This window comes from Pteropus alecto, unplaced genomic scaffold (genome assembly GCF_000325575.1).
Source record: "Pteropus alecto unplaced genomic scaffold, ASM32557v1 scaffold5, whole genome shotgun sequence".
In the NCBI taxonomy this organism is placed as follows: domain Eukaryota; kingdom Metazoa; phylum Chordata; class Mammalia; order Chiroptera; family Pteropodidae; genus Pteropus; species Pteropus alecto.
In genome coordinates, this window is record NW_006441953.1 from 23,842,522 (window position 1) to 23,862,157 (window position 19,636).

The following is a 19,636-nucleotide window of genomic DNA, read 5'->3' on the forward strand; positions in this document are numbered from 1 at the left end:
TCTGTGGATGCCTGAGGTGGGATACAATGTGGCATTCTTTAGGATTTGATGTTGGCAAGAGTGGGGGCTAGGGGTTAGCAGCGTACCTGTACGTACCTTCTATTATGTACTGAAATACTGAATATTATGTACATTACAATATTCATTAAAATAGAAAAAACTTTTAAATGGTAATTTTGAAAGATTTTGATTCCGATAATTGATGTAGAACTGTTTCAGTTAATTAGAAATGGATTCCATCTTCCATTTATGTACCAATGATCTCTAAGTCTGTGTTTCTACCGCTGGATGTTTTTATTTAATTTATGCCCACATATCTTAAGTTAGCCTATCCAAAAGTGTATCCTTTTTATGTCTACCAACCATATAAACCAAAAAAAAAAAACAAAAAAACAAAAAAAACTTCATGGATTTCCTGTCTCAGTGAAATCTTTACTTCCTCTAACTCCCACCTTAAAATAATAAAACGATGGCATCATTTAACTGTTATTCCATTTAATAGTATTATATAACTCAAAGCCATTCACTTTCTTTTAGGTAAACTACTTCTGCCTACATTTATGTTCTTTTTTTCTCTCTGCTGGATTTCTGCCAGCTTTCTAACCATTCTTTTTTTTTTTTTTCTCATTTAAGTCTGCCATTGCTGCTCAAGTGATCTTTTCTGAACGCAAAGCTAATCCTGTCTCTTGACTACTTAAAGGCCCACCATTGCTCATTCTGGCTTTCAGGTTAAAAATTAACTACTTGGCAAAAAAAAAAAAAAAGGGGGGGAGCTAGGCCCTTTGGGGTCTGTGTTGTATGCATCGCCTCAGCCCTTCATACTGCCCTCTCTTCACATCACTTTCTTTATCTTTGCATACTTTTTCAATTTATAGACATGGCTGTTCAAATTTAAATAAATAAAACTAAATAAAATTAAAAATCAGTTCCTCAAGTCCTGTTTTGGACAGCACAGATACAGATCATTTCTGTCAATGTACAGGTTATATTAGATAGGTCTGTTCTTGAGTATGTTAAGGTCTTTTTTCCCTATGTTTTTATGCATGTTGCTCTCCTTTCTAAATGTGTAATATGTCCTTCCTTGTTTTGCCTCGCTGTCATTCATCTATTAAGACTTATTTTGGGCGTTATCATTTCTGCAAAACCTTCCATGACACCATCTTTTCCTATCACCTCCAACCCCAAAGTCTGAACGCTTGCCTTTTTCCTTTATATCTGTTGCATTTAAATCCAGGAATCAGTGTTTAATAATGAGAATCTAGCATTTATAAAGTATTGACATTTTGTATAAATTATAATTTTACTCTATAGTTTTATATTAAGTATAAATGGATTTACCACCATGGAAGTAAAGATACATTTAAATGGATTTATTATCTAAATACTGACTGAAGAAGCACTTCATCAGGCATTAGATTCTCATAGGAGCACCGGTACCTGGTGCCAAAAAGGTTGGGGACCGCTGCATTATAATTGTGATCCTAGGAAAAGACAATTCGTATGTTATAGAGGTCAGAGTTATCAGATTTGCTACTTGAATGATAATTGCATACTTTTACTCAGATTTTAAAACATAGGATTGGATCTATCAACTCAAGAATCTGTCTGAAGGTAAATTTACAAGTAGAACAGCCTTGTATCATATGTATTTTCATTAAGAAATTCAGTATTTAATTTGTAGACATCAGGTCAACTTTAATAATTAGCATTATGGTATGCAGAGTGGGGAATGCAGAGAGCATGGGTATGGATACCTGCCCTGAAGTTTATGCTGTGGTTACTTTGTCATCAGCAAGTTTACCTCTGCTTGACTTTAGTTACCCACCACTCCATGTACCTCACCATCACTTGATATGCTACACTTCTATGGTCATAAGTTCAGATATACCACTTTTTGACCAGGATAAGGAAAGGTTAGATTTAGCATTAGTTTAGGCCTTCAGAAGTATTAGTCAAAGAGAACATCAGAAAGCAAAATATGATTGTTGTTGTTGCTGTTGTTGTTAAAGATTTAAAGTGTTTACCCGGAGCTGGTCTTTTGTACTAGGAAAGGGCGACGGACATATTCTTCTTGCATATTTTTGATAGATTTAGTGACTATTTTCGAAACCTAAGATCTGGATCCATCTTCTAAAAGGAGGTGGGTTTTTTGTTTGGTTTGGGGATTATTAATCTACCTAGAAAAATAAGGCTATCATGGGGTAGATTTTGATGCCAAGTATTAGAATGGCATTTTATGGTTTATGAAAACAATAGATTTTCAAATATATTTCTGGTTTCACATATTCAAATTTAAAAGGTGTAAGTTTAAAAGGTATTAACAGAACCCCACTTTTCTGAACTCATTTGAGTTTAACTGCATGTGGGGTTGGAAAGGCTTCATTGATGGAGCTTACATACTTCAGTTGTGTGGCACAAATAAGTATAGCAGAGATTTAAAGATAAGCAGATATTAATGTGGAATGGTTTAATTAGGGGCGCTTTCTTAGGAGACCTAGGATGTGGAGTCAGGGAAAAGAAGGCATGGAGAAGAACAAAGAATAGAAATAGGCAAAGAGAAAGGAACAAATAGGGTATTTTGGGAATAGAATTGAGACAGGATAACAATAGTAGAGGATTGACTAGTGATGAAATAGGATTGGCTAGGTAAAATAGAATAACCGAAAAAATTATTTTCTTAATCTTTCATTTTTAAAAGTATGTCTTCTTATTTTCCTCTAATTTCCACCTATAAATATAGAAGTTGATTTCACCTGTCAGAGAAGGGACTAGGATTGTCTGATGAACTCTTCCATAGATATCATACTCGTATGAACGTATTACACTGTACTTAGATTTGCCTTCTCATCCTTTTAGTCTCAAAAGCTTCTACACCCTGAAGATAGTTTTTCTGTGTGTACTCTGCATCATGCTTTTGCTTTCAAATCATTATTCTACCTCTGTACTAAAGGCTCTTTATTTTAAGGATCATGAGATTTTTAGTATGCTGTGAGCATGCGGACAGCTGTCACCTTTCCACATTACAGTCACTGATAACTTTGATACCTGATTTTTAGTCTTCCATCTTTACTCTGAACCCTGACCATTATTCATGGTTGACTTTATTTTGTTTAAGGATAATCTGTCAAATCATCTAACTTCACAGTTCATTTGGTTTTCATTAACGACCTTCACCTTTCTCTATTTCAAAAACCATCTCATGCCTTATTTTAAAAAATTGGCAAGGTTTATTAAGTAGATTACAGTAGTGTGAGTTCTGACACACAAGACGTTGAATAACCAGCTCCTCAATAATTAAGATATAGAATAGTTTTAGCATCTCTAAAAGTCGCTTTCGCTTCTTTGCAGTCATCTCCTTACCCAGTACTAGTAACCATTAGTCTGCTCTTCGACTCTGTAGTTTTATTTTCTCCCGAGTGTCGTATAAATGCAATCATACAGTATGTGCTTTTGAGTCTGACTTGTTTCACTTAACAATATCCACTTGTGATATATCCATGTTGTTGTACGAATCGGTAGTTTGTTTCTTTTGCTGGGTAGTATTCTATTGCACCATAGTTCGTTTATTTATTCAACAGTGGAAGGACATCAGGTTGATTCCAGTTTGGGATAATCATAAATGAAACTCTATGAACACTTGTGTACATGTTTTTGTGTGAATGTAGTTTTCATTTCTGTTGGGTAAATACTCAGTAGTGGGATTATTTGATCATGTGGTAGTATATATTTAACTTAATAGAAATTGTCAAACTGCTTTCCAGAGTTGTGCTATTTTGCATTCATTGTGCAAAAGATTTGAACAGACAGAAAAGAATGGCAGTAAGCACATGAAAAAATGATCAACATCACTAATCATCAGGGAAATGCAAATTAAAACTACAGTGAGATATGATGACTGTAGAAAGGTTTTAAAACCATTAGAATGGTTACAAAGAAAAAAAAAAGAAACACAATTGACTATTCCAAGTGGTACTGGGGATGCGAAGCTCCACTGTAACTTTCCTGCATGGCTGGCAAGAATATGAAATGATATGATAACTTTTGGAAGTAGTTTGATTTCATAGAAAGCTAAACATAAACCTACCATATTACTCAGCCATATACTATTGATTATTTACACAATAAAAATTAAAACATATATCTGCCAACACCTGAGTGGATAAAAAATTGTAGCATATCAATGAAGTGGAATATACTGGGAAATAAAATTACAAAATAATGATATAGGCAACAGTATGGATAAATCTCAAAATCATTCTACTGAGTGAAAAATATCAGGCCAAAAGAAAGGTAAGAGTCTGTGTTCATGATTCTATGTACAGTAAGATTCTATGTTCTTGAAATTCTAGAATATATAGACTAGCCGATAAGTGACCAAAAGTATATTAGTGTTTGTGAATGGAGGGGAGAGATGGATTAAAAAAGAACATGAGGATACTTTTAGGAGTGTGAGAAGTATTTATTATCTTGATTGCGGTAATGGCATTATGGGTGGATGCATATGTTAATACTCTTCAAATAGTATATTTTAAACTTGTATAGTTTCCTAAGTACAAACTGCAAAAGAAAAGACCAGTGAATTTAGAAAATAGCAAAGGAGACCATCCAAAATGAAGAACAGTTAGAAAAAGAACTGAAGGAAAAAAATGGAACAGCTTCTGTGACCTGTGGAACGATATCATATGGTTTAACAATATATAGCTGGAATCTCAAAACAAAAGGAGGCCATAGAAAAATTATTTAGAGTTATCCCAGGCAGAGTACACACAAAAGAAAGCCACCCAAGCTATGTAATAATCAAATTGCTGAAAGACAGTGATAAAGAGAAAATCTTAGAAACAGCCAGAGAAAAAGACACATGTGCAGAGGAACAAAGAGAAGAAAGACTTGCAACAGGTAGACAATGGAACGACATCTTTCAAGTGCTGGGATTAAAAGCTGTCAACCTAGAATTCTGTACCCAACAAAATATTTTTAAAAAATGAAGACAGATTAATTTTTCCAGAAAAAAACAATGGTTGAAAGAATTCATTGCTAGCAAACTTTTAGTACAATAAATATTAAAGTAAGTTCTTTAAGCATAAGATCTACACAAAGGGAAAAAAGTGACAGTAAATATGTGGATTAATGTAAGAAATACTTTCTCCTGTTTTAATTTCTTTAAAATAATTGATCTTTTAAAGTAAAAAGTAATATACTGTGGGATTTATAACAGATTTGGATGTAAAATGTATAACCAAGACAGAGGATGGGGGTGGAATATGGGTATACACTGCTTCTATCATTGTATATTGTCATGCTCTATATAATGAAGTGAGACTGTGAAAAGCTAAAATGAACATTATAAACCTTATAGTTAGCACTAAGAATGAAAAGAGATACAGCTAATAAGCTAATGGTGGCAAAAAATAGATAATAAATTCTTATTTAACTCAAAAGAATATTATGGGAGGTAAGAATGGGAGAAGGAACATATAACAGATGGAACAAATAGAAAACAAGTAAGATGGTAGATATATACTCAGCCATATTGATCATTACATTACATATTAATGGTCTAAACACTTCCATTAAAAAGCAGAAATTTTCAGACTGGATAAAGATAGAAGATTCAACTTGTATAATGGCCACAAGAAACTCAATATAAATATAAAGAAAGGTTAAAAGTGAAATGATGGAAAATATATAACAAAAATTCTAATCATAAAAAGTTGGTATGGCTGATATAACATCAGACAAAGTAGACTTTAGACCAAGGAATAGGACTTTCAAACAGGAATAGAATAAAGAGGAACGTTTTTAATAATGATGAGATTCATGTACTGAAGAGACATAACAATATAAAGTATGTATGCGCCTAATAACAGCTTCAAAATACGTGACACAGAACCTAAAGGAGAAAGATGAGACAGAAAATTAATAGAAATATAGATGACTTAAAGAACACCATCAATCAAGTAAGCCTAAGTGATATTATAGCACACTCCACCCTGTAACTGCAGATACACATTTTTTTCAAATGTACATGAAATATTCGCTATCATAATAGATCATATACTACCTGTAAACCAAATCTTAATAAATTAAAAATGATCGTAATCTTACCAAATGTTTTATCATCAAAAGAAATTCAGTCAGAATTCAGTAACAAAGACTTCTGGAAAATGCCTAAATATTTGGAAATTAAACAACACATTTATAACTTATGTGTAAAACAAGACATAAGGGAAATTGCAGACAGTTTGAGCTGGGTGAAAATGAAGAGACAGTTTATCAGAATTTATGAGGTAGAACTAAGATAGTTAGTTAATAAGGAGAAGGTTATAGCTTTAAATGCTTTTATTAGAAAAGGGCAAAGGTCATAAATCAATGATTTAGTATCTACCTTAAAAACTTAGAAAAATAAATTTTTCTAAAATGCAAATAAAACAAAAAATGATTAGAAAGAATATAATAAAGATAGGGCAGAAATAAAAAACATAGAAATGGATGGACAATAGTAAATGTTGTCAAAACCACATGTGGTATTTTGAAAAGATCAGTAAAATTGCTAAATTTGGGGCCAGAGTGATCAATGAAACAGGAGAGGAGATACATAAACTAACATCGGAAATGAAAGAGGGATGTCACTACAGATTCTACAGACATTAAAAGGGCAGTAAGAAAATCTTTCGAACAACTTTATGCAAATAAATACTATGACTTATGAGATACAAATTGCCCAAGCCGACTCAATTAATAAATAGATGACAAGAGTAGTTTTCTATTGATTTAAAAAATTGGATTCATAATTTGAACCATACCATAAAGAAAGCTCCCAGGTCTGGTTTCTAGTTAATATTACAATATAGAAACTCAGAAAATGGAAATAAATGATGACTCACTTCCTAGTTTGTTATATGGGGGTCATCCTACCCTGTTACCATAATGAAATAAAGACATTTTCATAGATAGGATACTAAAAATCATTAGTCATCAAGAAATTGCAAATTACAACCACTATGAGTTACGTATACACATTCATTAGAATGGCTGAAATTGAAAGGACAGTGCTGTGTGTTGGTAAGGCTTTGTGTGGTACAGCTCAATCTTTCATATACTACTAGTAGGAATGTAAAAGAGGATAGCCGTTTAGCAAAACAACTGTTTAGTTTCTTAAAATATCAACAACACACCAAAAGAACCTAGCACTCAACCTAGCAATAACACTCTTACATATTTATTCAAGAGAAATGATAACATTTATTCACAAAAAATTACACATGAATGTAGACACTTGCTTTCTTTATAATAGTCACATATTTTAAACCACCCAAATGTCCATCAGCATGAGACTTGATCAACAGTTTGTCCTATATCTGTATATGGAAATACATCTCAATAGTTAAAAGGAAAGAACTATTGATACATGCAACAACATAAATGAATCTCAAAAACAGTAGAATAGACAAGTCTAATTTATAATGATAGAAAGTAGATTAGTGTTTCCTTGGGCTTTGGGTTGTTCCAGGGAATTTACTCAAAATGACACAGCAATACCATTTGAGTTGGTGGAAATATATTCTGTCTTGATTATGTTCTTGGCTAAATAAACGTCTTCATTTATGAAAATTTATTGAACTTTATCCTTAAAATGAGTACATAGTATTGTGTAAATTATATCTCTGTAAAGTCGACATTTAAAAAAATCAGAGTTTGTCAGTTGATATACATAGAGAGAATTCAAGTGAAATATATATAGTGAAAGAAATTAACCAAAATGCAGTTAAGAAAAGAGAAAGATGTAAAAGAGAACACAGCATGGAGTATGTAGGTGAGAACGACTTAGATACTTTTGATCAGAGTCTTAGGGAAGGGTGTTATCATATGCTCACTAAAGGAGGTACTTTAAGTAGAAGGAAAATATTTCTAGATGGAGACTCTGAGATGTAAGTAATGAAAAGCAAAGACAGTGGTAAACATGTGTACAAATATAACAAACACTATTTAGTGAAGTATACAGAACAATAATGTAAATAGGAAGGAAGTCTAAGTTCTTTCAATATTAAGTCCTGGAAGGGTGGGTAAAGATTTAAACCCATATCCTAATTTCTGGGTTAATCTCAAAAAGAACAAATAGAGCATACTTTTCATACTAATAGAGGAGGGACAAAAGTGAATGATAAATATTCAGTCAATTCCAGAGTTTGCAAGAAAGTGAAAAGTAGCAGTATAGAACAAATAGAAATAAAGTAGATAAGGAATTTAAACTTAAATATCTTAATAACTTTTAAATTTAAGTGACTGAATTCTCACAAAATCTCAGGATGTTTTTTTAAAAGATATGTTCTTTAATAATACCTAAAAATTGTAAAGAAATAATTGAAAAAGACATATCATGGAAGCAATAAAAAGTATTTTATAGCTATATAATATTAGACCATATAGCCTAATGCAAAAATCATGACTAGCAATAAAAAGGATCACTTTATAATTATATAGAGTTTTATTCACTAAGAACATAGAACAATTATAAAATTATAAACTCTTAATAATATAGCCTCAAACACATATAAAGCAAAAATTTAAAGAAATAGAAAAGAAATGACAAAGCTACAATTTTATGGAAGATTTTATATATTTTTCCCAAGAATTAATAGATCAAAGAGTCAAAAACAAAACTGCGTAAAGATGATTTAAAGAGCACAATTAACATGTTAATGGAATGAACTAATTAGAATGCTGCATCCAGCAAGTTTAGAGTACATATTCTTTTCAAGCATATGTAGGGAATTTTCAAAAATTGTCTATATCAACCATAAAAACAGTGTCAGAAAATTTCAAAGGATTAAAATCATATTGGGCATTTTCTTTTGACTACAATGTAAGTTACAAATCTATAAAACGCATACTGTATATATTTGGAAATTAAGAAATATGCTTTTAAAAACCATGAATCAAAAAAGGCATAATGGAAATTATGAAATACTTTGAATGATGAGAAAATATGACATTGTGCAATGCAGCTAAAAGGCGTAGTTAGGTGGAAATTGATAGCTTTAAATGCATGTATTAGAAAAGAAGAAAGGCTGAAAGGTAATGAACTAAATATCCAATTAAAGAAGGAATAAATAAGAACAAAATAAACTCAAAATAAAGGACACAAAGAAATAAAAGCAGGAGCAGAAATTAGTGGATGAGAAAACAAATATACATTAGAGAAGATCAAGAAATCAAAATTTTTTAATCTGAAAAAAATAAACTAATGAACTTGATTGAGAAAAAAGAGAAGGCATAAATAACAAGGAATGAAAAGCAAAACTAATATAACTGCAGATGCTGTTGACATTAGATAGATAAAAACATATAATGAAACATTTTATACAAGTAAATTGGAAAATATAATTGAAATGGGCAGGTTCCCAGAAAACTATAACTAAGAAGGGAATAGAATACCTGAATAGTCCTATGACAGTTTGGTAATAAGCACTTTTTAATGACTTTATTCTCAGTTGGCACTCCTGTTATATTCTGCTAAATATTGAAGGAAGTGATCTTATGTTTCCTAATTTTTTTCTAGAGTAGAAGAAACATTGAAACTCACTTTTCGAGGGTAGCATATCAAAACCTGATATCAAAACCTGACTTCTAGTACAAAGGAAATTTAGACCAGTCTCATTGGTGAACACAGATACAGAAATTTTAAAGGAACCCTCAGGATAGGAAACCCAGCAAAGATACCTCAGAGAGGCTATACATTTTTGTCCATTATACCACAGAGTGATATCTTAAAATAGTTATTTGTAGTATTATTTTTAGAGCATTGATCTCAATGCTCCAAATATAATTCAGATATCTTCATAATAGATAGAAATTTGGGGTTTGTTCCGTTTGAGGTTTACCCAATATGAAATTCTTTTCTAGAGCATTCTTGAAAGCTGTCTCTGGTTGTAGTTCATTCACTTTTCTGCCTGAAATTTCCACTCATAGGAACTAGTACTGAATCATTTCACAAAGATTTTATTAAGTACATATTTACCAAGTATCATAACTACTTTGTCAAATCTACATCGTAAGTTGTAAGATGCATCATCTCTTCATGTTCTACAGTGTTGCCACTTTTTGACTCTGACACACCATTGATTTTAATATGCATCTTGATTTCAGAGATGTTAAAATGTTTTTTAAAGCATCTAATGACTTATGAAATATTTCTGTAGTAGTAGTTCTACTTTATCTTTCATTTTTTCACATCTACCATGTTACCTTTAGTTTTTTCTTCCCTGATTTAAGCATCCTTCAAGTAGTTCCTTTTATTTGTTTCCCAGTTATTTTGCCATCCTTGTCATTTTCCTTTGGATGCCTTGTAGTTTATCAAAAAGCTGCTTAAAATTGAATATAATACAGACTTCAAAAAGAAAATTATTAAATCTTAAAATTTTTATAAACAGAAAGTAGAATAAATACTACATAAATTCATGAATTCCGATTTTGTTAACTTGACTAGATTTTCAGTAATTTTTTAAAAAATAGTTCATACCCATGAACAAATTGTTAGGATTTTTACAAATAGGTTAAAATTTTATACATCATACTTTTCACAGGAAAAATTTATCTTCATTGACACTCATTTGCTCATTTTTGTAATTGAAGCTAAAGATGCCACTTTTTTTAAGTTAACCTTTTTGTAACAAATACAAACAGGATTATCATACCTATTCTTTCTTCTCTTTACAAAATTATTATAAAAGAAATCTACCTATAATATTTTAACCTGAGAATATTTCTAAATGATGAAAGTGTTTACTTGTTTTAGTAGTAAACATTTGCATTTGAATATTTCAATTTCTTTAAGTCATTTAATTTCTGATAGTCACATGTGACTATTTACCATGTTGTATATTGCCTAGTTCAACTTAATTCAACTAAAGGAAAAATGACACCTCATAGCATGTTAAACTTATAATTTTTTGATTCCTTATAGTTTATATTTTTTTATTGTTGTAAAAATAAGCTTTTTCAGCAGTTAATATACTTTTCTTTCTTTAATAACAGGTTTTGAGAGTATTTTAGAAGGGCTTTATGGACCACGGCTACGAAGAGACCTCAGTTTATTTGAAGGTAATGCTTTTTTTTATTTTTAAATTTTAACCTCATTTAACAGATGAAAAATGGTTGTGCTACACTAACTTTATGCTAAACATGAAATTGTTTTCTTATTTATTTAGAAAATATTTTTAAATAAAGTTCAAATATTTCTCTCATTGTTACATTATGTTATAATCTTTAAAAAGAAATTAGTACACTGATCAAAATAGAAAATGAAGCTTATTTTTGGCTCAATAGTGAAATTTGATTTTTGTTATTTTATACATTATATTCCCTTACTTCTTAAAGACAATTTAAAGGGGTTCAATTAAATAAATATCTCCTGTTGCTTATGATACAGGCAACCAGGAACTCAGATTGTCACTCTGAGAAATCTTGCCATGTGTGTCAAGAGTTTTATATTTATGTATAATCCAGCTTGTTGTTTATTATAGCCTTCTCTTCCAAACAGTCTAGCATAAATCCTGGTGGAAGATTTTGCTATGTGATATAATTGCTGTGATACCATAGTTTATTTGTTTTACTGCTTGCTTGTAAATGTACAGCACTAGGAGAGAACATTTTTGTAGACATCTGAAATTTTATAGTACAGTTCATTTACAAAATGGGCAGTGCTGGTATAGATCTACTTTGATTTTGATTGAATTCTTTCTGAATTATTTCGTGTCTGGTCAGTTTTGTGTGCTAACTCTGTGACCTTCCATTCAACTCTGGTACCTTCCATTCTACTAAGACTCAAGATCTCAGTTGACCTAAAGATCCTTCTCTTTTTTGTATATATAAATCTTTGGAGTCAAGGTAATTACAGTGATAGCTGGAGCAGTCAAAAGTTTTCTGCTCATTTTTTATTAATGTTGACCAGGATAATTGAGTTATAAATTGTAGAGCTGAAAGTAGCTATGAAAGATCATTTGTCCCAACCACTCATCTTCAGATGAATGATATCCATGAGGACTATGACTCCAAGGATGGAGACTCCAAAATGTTCCTGTTCTAATGTTTTATTTTTCTTATGGTTAAGATCTTTCTCAAATATCTCTTAACTTTAACTGTTTCTCACTTTATCGTAGTTTAACACTGAATTAAATATTTTTACCTGATGTATTTATAAGCAATACTGACTAATTTCAGTTTCACTTATTTTTCTGAGCTTAAAAATGATCAAAGGAAAAATCTAAAAACCAAGAATTTAACCTATGCTTGATATTTCTTCAGCCTTCCTTTCCTAACCTGCTGTTCTCATTCATGTCAGAAGTCAACATTATACTTAATTGCCTTCTGGTAAGCGAAGTTGCAAACTGTGACTTTTAGCCTCTTGCTTCCTCCACTTTATTTATATAGTTATGTATATGATATACTTACTTTCCTTCAGAAATTAGTCATTTATTGTACAAAGGGCAGAGTGTTCTAAGGAAATAAATGCATGTATTTTATTTGTAGACTAGTACTTTTTTTAGTATATGAGTAACACTTGCTCATTTTAGGAAATTAGAAAATACAAATAAGCTGAAAAGAAAAAAATTAGTCCCATGACCTACAGATAACCTTTAACATTTTATATAAATGTAAAATATATATTTGCATATATTCTTTTATTAATGTAGTATATACTGTGTATACAGTATGTACACGTTTATGACTACTATCACAAGTATGTCATTTGGGTATATAAAGTTCTCGATCAGTTCTTAATGGCTGCACATTATTTCATTGTGGATCTATTATAATTAATTTAATTTAATACTCCATTGCTGTATATCTTATTCCATTTATTTTTTAAATTCTGATAGATCTTGTACTTTATATCCTCTTTTGTGCTTTTTTTGATGGGAGGATTTATAAAATTAGCTAAGGTTCAGAACTCAATCTTTTTCTCACACATACACATATACTTACTTTATTGCACTTTCTCACCCCAAATGTTCTAACTTTTCTCCAAATTTCTTAGGTAAATTTTTTCCCCCTTTTTCTTGCTTTTTTGAATTAAAAAAATTTGCTTCTAATCAAAGTTATAAGCTTAAGAGTGACAATATTAATTATAGTAATAAATCTGTGTACAAGGATGAAGACAGCCATATGTTTTGAAGGAAAATTACACTAGTGCTATCAAACTGTAGAGCCTTTTGAAAAGGCATGTAGATGCTATCTATTATAGACATCTCCAACTTCTTTTTTATCCTCTTTTAAATAAGTGTTTCCTTTGTTGTTACCAGTGTTAAAAGTGGTTTAATATTTAGATACTAGGACTACAAGTGTAGGTATTTCTCAGTATACATATCTGTGCAGGATTAGTTTGCTTTGTTTATGTTTTTAGATAAATCATTGGTAATCTGAACCCTTCTTCAAAACTCAGGAACCAAAAAATTGGATAGCAAAGGATTCTTATATGTCGTTTTAAATTTTTAATTATAAAATTAAATGCATAGTATTTAAATTTCATAATACATTTAAGTTAAGTGGACTGCATAGCAAACCTACTGTTTGTGTGAAAAAATATATTATAAATTTCATACTGCAACCTTGAAAATCAACTTTGGCACACAGTGTTTATAAGACTTTTGAAACATATATTAGTGTTTTGAGAAGTTTATATTTTAATTCTTGAATTCGATTCAGAACAACCTCCAGATGGAATGGTTTTGAAAAAAAGCTTTTGAGTGCTGCTAATTTATAATTTGTTGGAAACAAAACAGAAGTCCTTGCTTTCTGTCTTCTTTGGTCTGTTCTCATGACATTTTGTCCCTTTGAGGAAACATAACTGTTATTTCTTTTTGAGGTAAAGTCTCCAAAGAAACTTTGGATGTCATAAACTTCTCAATTTTATGTACTCCCAGAAAGATTCCCTGTATTCTGCCTCTCTTTCTCCTCCATCTCCCCAAAACTCACTTTTCCTGTTGACTTTTAGTTCATCTTTTTTCATGTCTTATTGATGAGCCAGTTTCTTTTATCCATGAGCTCATCTGATTTACTTGCCCTGACTATGGATATATACAAAAATATGAAAAGAGTAAGTAAGCCTGTGTAAACTAGTTCATAAAATCCCTACTTGGTTTTTCTGTATTCACTTTTCAAAGGGAGATTGTATCTGAGGTCTGCAAGCTTTAGCATGTGAGCCAAATCCAGCCCATTGACTACTTTTGAATGGACTGTGAGCTAAGAATGGTTTTCACATTTTTAAATCAAAATCAAAAGATTAATATTTTGTGCCATGTGAAGATTATATGATGTTCAAATTTAATTATCCAGTTGATAAAGTTTTATTAGAAACAGCCTCTCATTTATTAACATATTGTCTATGGCTGCTTTTGTGCTTCAACAGTAGAGTTGAATGGTTGTGTAAAGAGACTGCATGGCCTCCCAAAACTATCTGGGAGGCCATGCAGTCTACTGTCTGGTGATTTATAGGAAAAGTTTGCTGACCCCTGACTTACCACTGACTGGAATTTAGTATTTTTGGCTTAATATCTTTTTTTCCAACTGTTAACACTATGATGATGGAGACAACAAAACCACTTTTTAATGAGATTTATCGGATGGAACATTTGGAGTACTTAGTTTGTGTTAGGAACTGTGATTAGCGATGTTCGTACTGGAAACTCATTCACATAGCATCAAGTCAAAAGTCAGTAGTTTTCTAATATGAGTTAATGATTAAGACCAGAGAATCGAATGCTATTTTATAGTTATTTACATAAGTTATATTATTAGCTCTTATCAATGTGTACTCGAAGACTTATCTGAATGTATTCATCGTGGTGTTTAAAATGCCAAAATTATAGAAACAGGCTTAAGTATCCAACAATAGGATGTTGATTGAATAAGTTACAATACATCGCTTTGATGGGCTATGTTTATCTTTTAAAAATGATTTAGAAGTATATTTGAGCATGGGAAATATTTGCGGTAAATAAGCTTGTGTATAATATATCCTGATTTTTAAAATAAATAGTATTTTTAGAGCAGTTTTAAATTTACAGGAAAATCGAGTACAAATACAAAGAGTTTCCCCCTCCCACCTTAAGTTCCTTCATATTAATGTCATTCATTAGTGTGGTGCATTTGTTGCAATCGATGAACTAACATTGATGCATTATTATTAACTAAAGCCCTCATAATTTACATTAGGTTCACTCTGTGTGTTGTACCTAATGTGGGTTTTGCCTAATGCGTAGTGTCACATATCCACCATTACAGCATCATACACAGTAGTTTTACTGCCCTAAAAATTACCTGTATTCCACCTTTTCAGCCATCTCCCCTGTCCCCAAACCATGTCAAACACTGATCTTTTTACTGTTTTTTAGTTTCCAGAATGTCATATAGTTAGAATCATACATACAATATTGAACCCATTCAGATTCACTTCTTTCACTGAACAATATGCATTTAAAGTTCCTCTACATATTCATGGCTTCACAGCTCATTTGTTTTTATTGCTGAATATTATTGCCCTGTATAGATGTCCCACAGTTTGCTTACTCCATTCACCTATTTGAAAGACATCTTGGTCACTTTCAAGTTTGGGCAATTATTAATAAAGTGGCTATATTTGTATGCAAGTTTTTGTGTGGACATAAGTTTTCAACTAATTTAAGTAAATACTGAGGAGCATCATTGCTAGATTGAATGGGAGGACTATGTTTAGCTTTGTAAAAAACTGCCAGACTGTCTTCAACAGTGGTTATGCTATTTTGTGTTCCCACAAGCAATTTAAGTTGCTCTTACTCTACATCTTCACTAGCATTTGATGTTGTCAGTGTTTTAGACTACTCATTCTATTAGGTGTATAGTAGTATCGTGTCTTAATTTGTAGTTCTATAGTAGAATATGATATTGAATACCTTTTCATATGCTTATTTGCTCTCTGCCTATCATCTTGGGTAACATGTTTGTTCAGACAGGTTTTGGTATTTGGGTAATGATGGAATCATACAATGAGTGGGAAAATATTTCCTTTGCTTCTATTTTCTGGAGCAGATTGTAGAGAAACCATCTGGGCTGGCACTTTCTGTTTTGGAAGGTTATCAATGATTTAATTTTTTAATAGAAATAGGCCAATTGACTTTATTTTTTCTTTTGTGAGATTTGGTAGATTGTGTCTTTCAAGGAATTCATCCATTTCATCTACAGTTATCAAATTTGTGGGCAACTAATGTTCGCAATTTTTTTTATTATCCTTTCTTTAAAAATTTTATTATTAGTTTCAAGTATATAGTACATTGGTTCGAAATTTATATGCTTTATAAAACGATCCCCCTTATTGCTCTTTATCTTCTCTGGCTCTCCACCTAGCCAGTCCATTAATGCTGACTGCATTCTGAATGCCGTGTTCCCCATCCCCATGACCATCTATCAGCTACTAATTTGTACTTCTTTAACCCTTCACCCTTTCCTCTCAGCCCCCCAAACCCTCTCCCCTCTGGCCGTCACCAGATTGTCCTCTATATTTGTGAGTCTGTTCTTGATTAGTTTGTTCTTTTTATTCCTTAGAGTCTGCATATAAATGAAATCATACGGTATTTATCTTTTTCTGTCTGACTTATTTCACCCAGCATAATAACCTCTAAGTCCATCCATGTCGTTGTGAATGGTAGGATTTCATTTTTTTTTAATGGCTGAGTAATACTCCATAACTTCTTTATCCAATCGTCCGTTGATGGGCATTTAGGTTGTTTCCAGATCTTGGCTGTTGTAAATTGTGCTGCCATAAACGTAGGGGTGCATAGATCTTTACAAATTATTGTTTTGGTTTTCTTTGGATAAATACCCAGAAGTGCAATTGTTGGGTCAAAAGGTATATCCATTTTAAATTTTTTGAGAAACCTTCAGACTGTTTTCCACAGTGGCTGTACCAATTTGCAGTCCCACCAACAGTTTATGAGAGTTCTCTTTTCTCCACATCCTTGCCAACACTTGTTCTTTGATTTATTGATGATAGCCATTCTGACAGGTGTGAGGTGATATCTCAGTGTGAATTTAATTTGCATTTCTCTGATGACCTTGAGCATCTTTTCATATGTTTATTGGCCATCTGTATTTTCTCTATTCAGATCTTCTGCCCATTTTTTAATTGGATTGTTTGTTTTTTTATTGTTGAGTTGAATAAGTTCTTTATATATTGTGGATGTTAACTTCTTACCAGATGCTTCATAAGCAAGTATCTTCTCCCATTCAGCTGGTTGTCTTTTTGTTTTGTTGATGGTTTCCTTTGCTGTGTAAAAACTTTTTAGTTTGATGTAGTCCCATTTGTTTATTTTTTCTTTTTTATCCCTTGCCCAAGGAGATATGTCCGGAAATAAATTACTAGTAGCAATAGCAGAGAAATTACTACCTATTTTTTTTCTAGAAATTATATGATTTTGGGTCCTACATTTGTCTTTAATCCATTTTGAGTCTATTCTTTTATATGGCATAAGAAGGTGGTCCAGTTTCTTTTTTTTTTTTTTTATGTATTTGTCCAATTTTTGCAGCAGCATTTATTGAAGAGACTGTCTTTACCTCACTGTATATTCTTTCATTCTTTGTCATATATTAAGTGAGCACATAAATGTGGATTTATTTCTGGGCTCTCTATTCTGTTCCATTGATCAGTATATCTGTTTTTAATGCCAGTACCATGCTGTTTTGATTACTGTAGCCTTGAAGTAGAGTTTGATATCAGGTAGTGTGGTACCTCCAATTTTGTTCTTCTTTCTCAAGATTGCTGTGGCTATTTGGGGTCAGAATTATTTATTCTAGCTCTCTGAAAAATGCCATTGGTATTTTGATAAGGATTGCGTTGAATCTATAGATTGCTTTGGGTAGTATGTCCATTTTAATGATTCTTCCTACCCATGAGCATGGTATATGCTTCTATTTATTTGTATTTTCTTCAATTTCTTTTTTCAGTGACTTATCATTTTCTGAGAACAGGTCTTTTACCTCCTTAGTTAATTTGATTCCCAGGTATTTTATTGTTTTTGATGCAACTGTAAATGGGATTGTTTCCTTAATTTCTCTTTCTAATATTTCATCATTGGTGTATAAAAATGCCACTGACTTCTGAATATTAATTTTGTATCCTGCTACTTTATTGAATTCATTGACCTTGAATTTCATGACCTTCATGAAAAATCTAGTTCAGTATTTTTTTTTTTAACTTTTCAATGGGCTTTGTCTTTGGGGACATCGAATTTCCTTCCATGGTTAAAGGGTACTGAAGAGAATGAAAACATTCAAAAGAAGTGTGATTGTTTAAAATGAAATAAAAGTAACATGTATGGGGCTTATTAGGTGTTTTGTATATGTTTTTATACAACTTTTACTACAGCCTTAAGCTACAATGATTATTATCTTCATTTTACAGATAAGGAAATTGAAGCTCAGAGAAAGTAACTCGCCCAAGGCAACATCTAGAATGTGGAAAGCCCATAGTTCAGTACTAAGGCTTTCTAATTTCAAAGTCTGTTATCTTTCTAAGATAGACTAGGTAAAATGGTTGGAGAGAGATTTTGTCAGTCATTTGCTATCAGTTTTCATTGTGACATTGCCTTTTATTAATAAGACAGTTTCTATAAAGCACTTTTTGAGTTTATACCTTCATGCATTAAAATTTCAAAACAAGAGGCAACTTATTTTAGAAGAATATCTGATTCATTAATTCATTTCAAATTTTGAGAGATAAAATGAATACATCTTATTGTAGTGTTTATTTAATTTTCATGACATGAAAAGATAACCTGGATAGAGGGAGAAATCTGGCCAACAGTTGATTTTCCAAAATTTATTTTCCTGTATATAAAAAATATATCCTACCATAGTTTATTTGGATTCAAAATTAGAAAGTAATTATTAAATGTTTGTAAGTAAAGTTGTAGATTTTCGAACCCAGCACAATTTAATGGCATTTATGTAAACATTGATTATTCATTGTTATTTATTTAACTCTGTAGGCATTTATTTTAATTAACATTTCCTCGAAGGACTTCAGAAATAAATGAGGATAATCTCAGCATGCCCAATTTTATCTTATAACTGGTAATTGTTTTTATTAATCCAAAGTTGTCCTTTGAGTCAACATATTTATCAAACTTCATGAAACTTCACAATGATTTTCAAAAATATTCCTTCTATAGGCCTACCAGCTACTTTTAAAAACCTCAAGGCTTTTCATATTCTCTATTCATGAGTTCATAAAAAAAAAAAAAAAAACAGTTAAGATTTCATTGATCTATCAAAATTATGTTATACTTGGCACACGAGTCAAGGATTTGCTACAGTAATGCTACATAACAAAATAGTTCCAAAATCTATTTCATGCTTATGAGTGATCTGATTCACTGGTCTCCAGGCTGTGGATGAGGATCACATCTCCTCATGATTCCAGGTCACAGACTGAAGGAGGATCACATCTCCTCATGATTCCAGGTCACAGACTGAAGGAGTAATGACTATATGAGGCAATTTCTCACCTTGGATGGTGAAAGCTCAAGAGAACTGGAGGCAAAATACTTGAGGACTGTGTTTGTAACTGATTGTATAACAGGTTATTTTAGTTTTTGTATATATA

General features: G+C 31.6%; 1 protein-coding gene across 1 annotated transcript in view; it reads left to right on the plus strand.

Annotated features, from left to right (window-relative positions):
* Positions 1–19,636, plus strand: part of LCORL (ligand dependent nuclear receptor corepressor like) — a 95,717-nt gene that overhangs the window by 26,203 nt on the left and 49,878 nt on the right. The window contains 1 exon segment of the mRNA XM_015594892.2: positions 11,035–11,100. Within this exon segment, the coding sequence (XP_015450378.1) occupies positions 11,035–11,100 (66 nt within the window).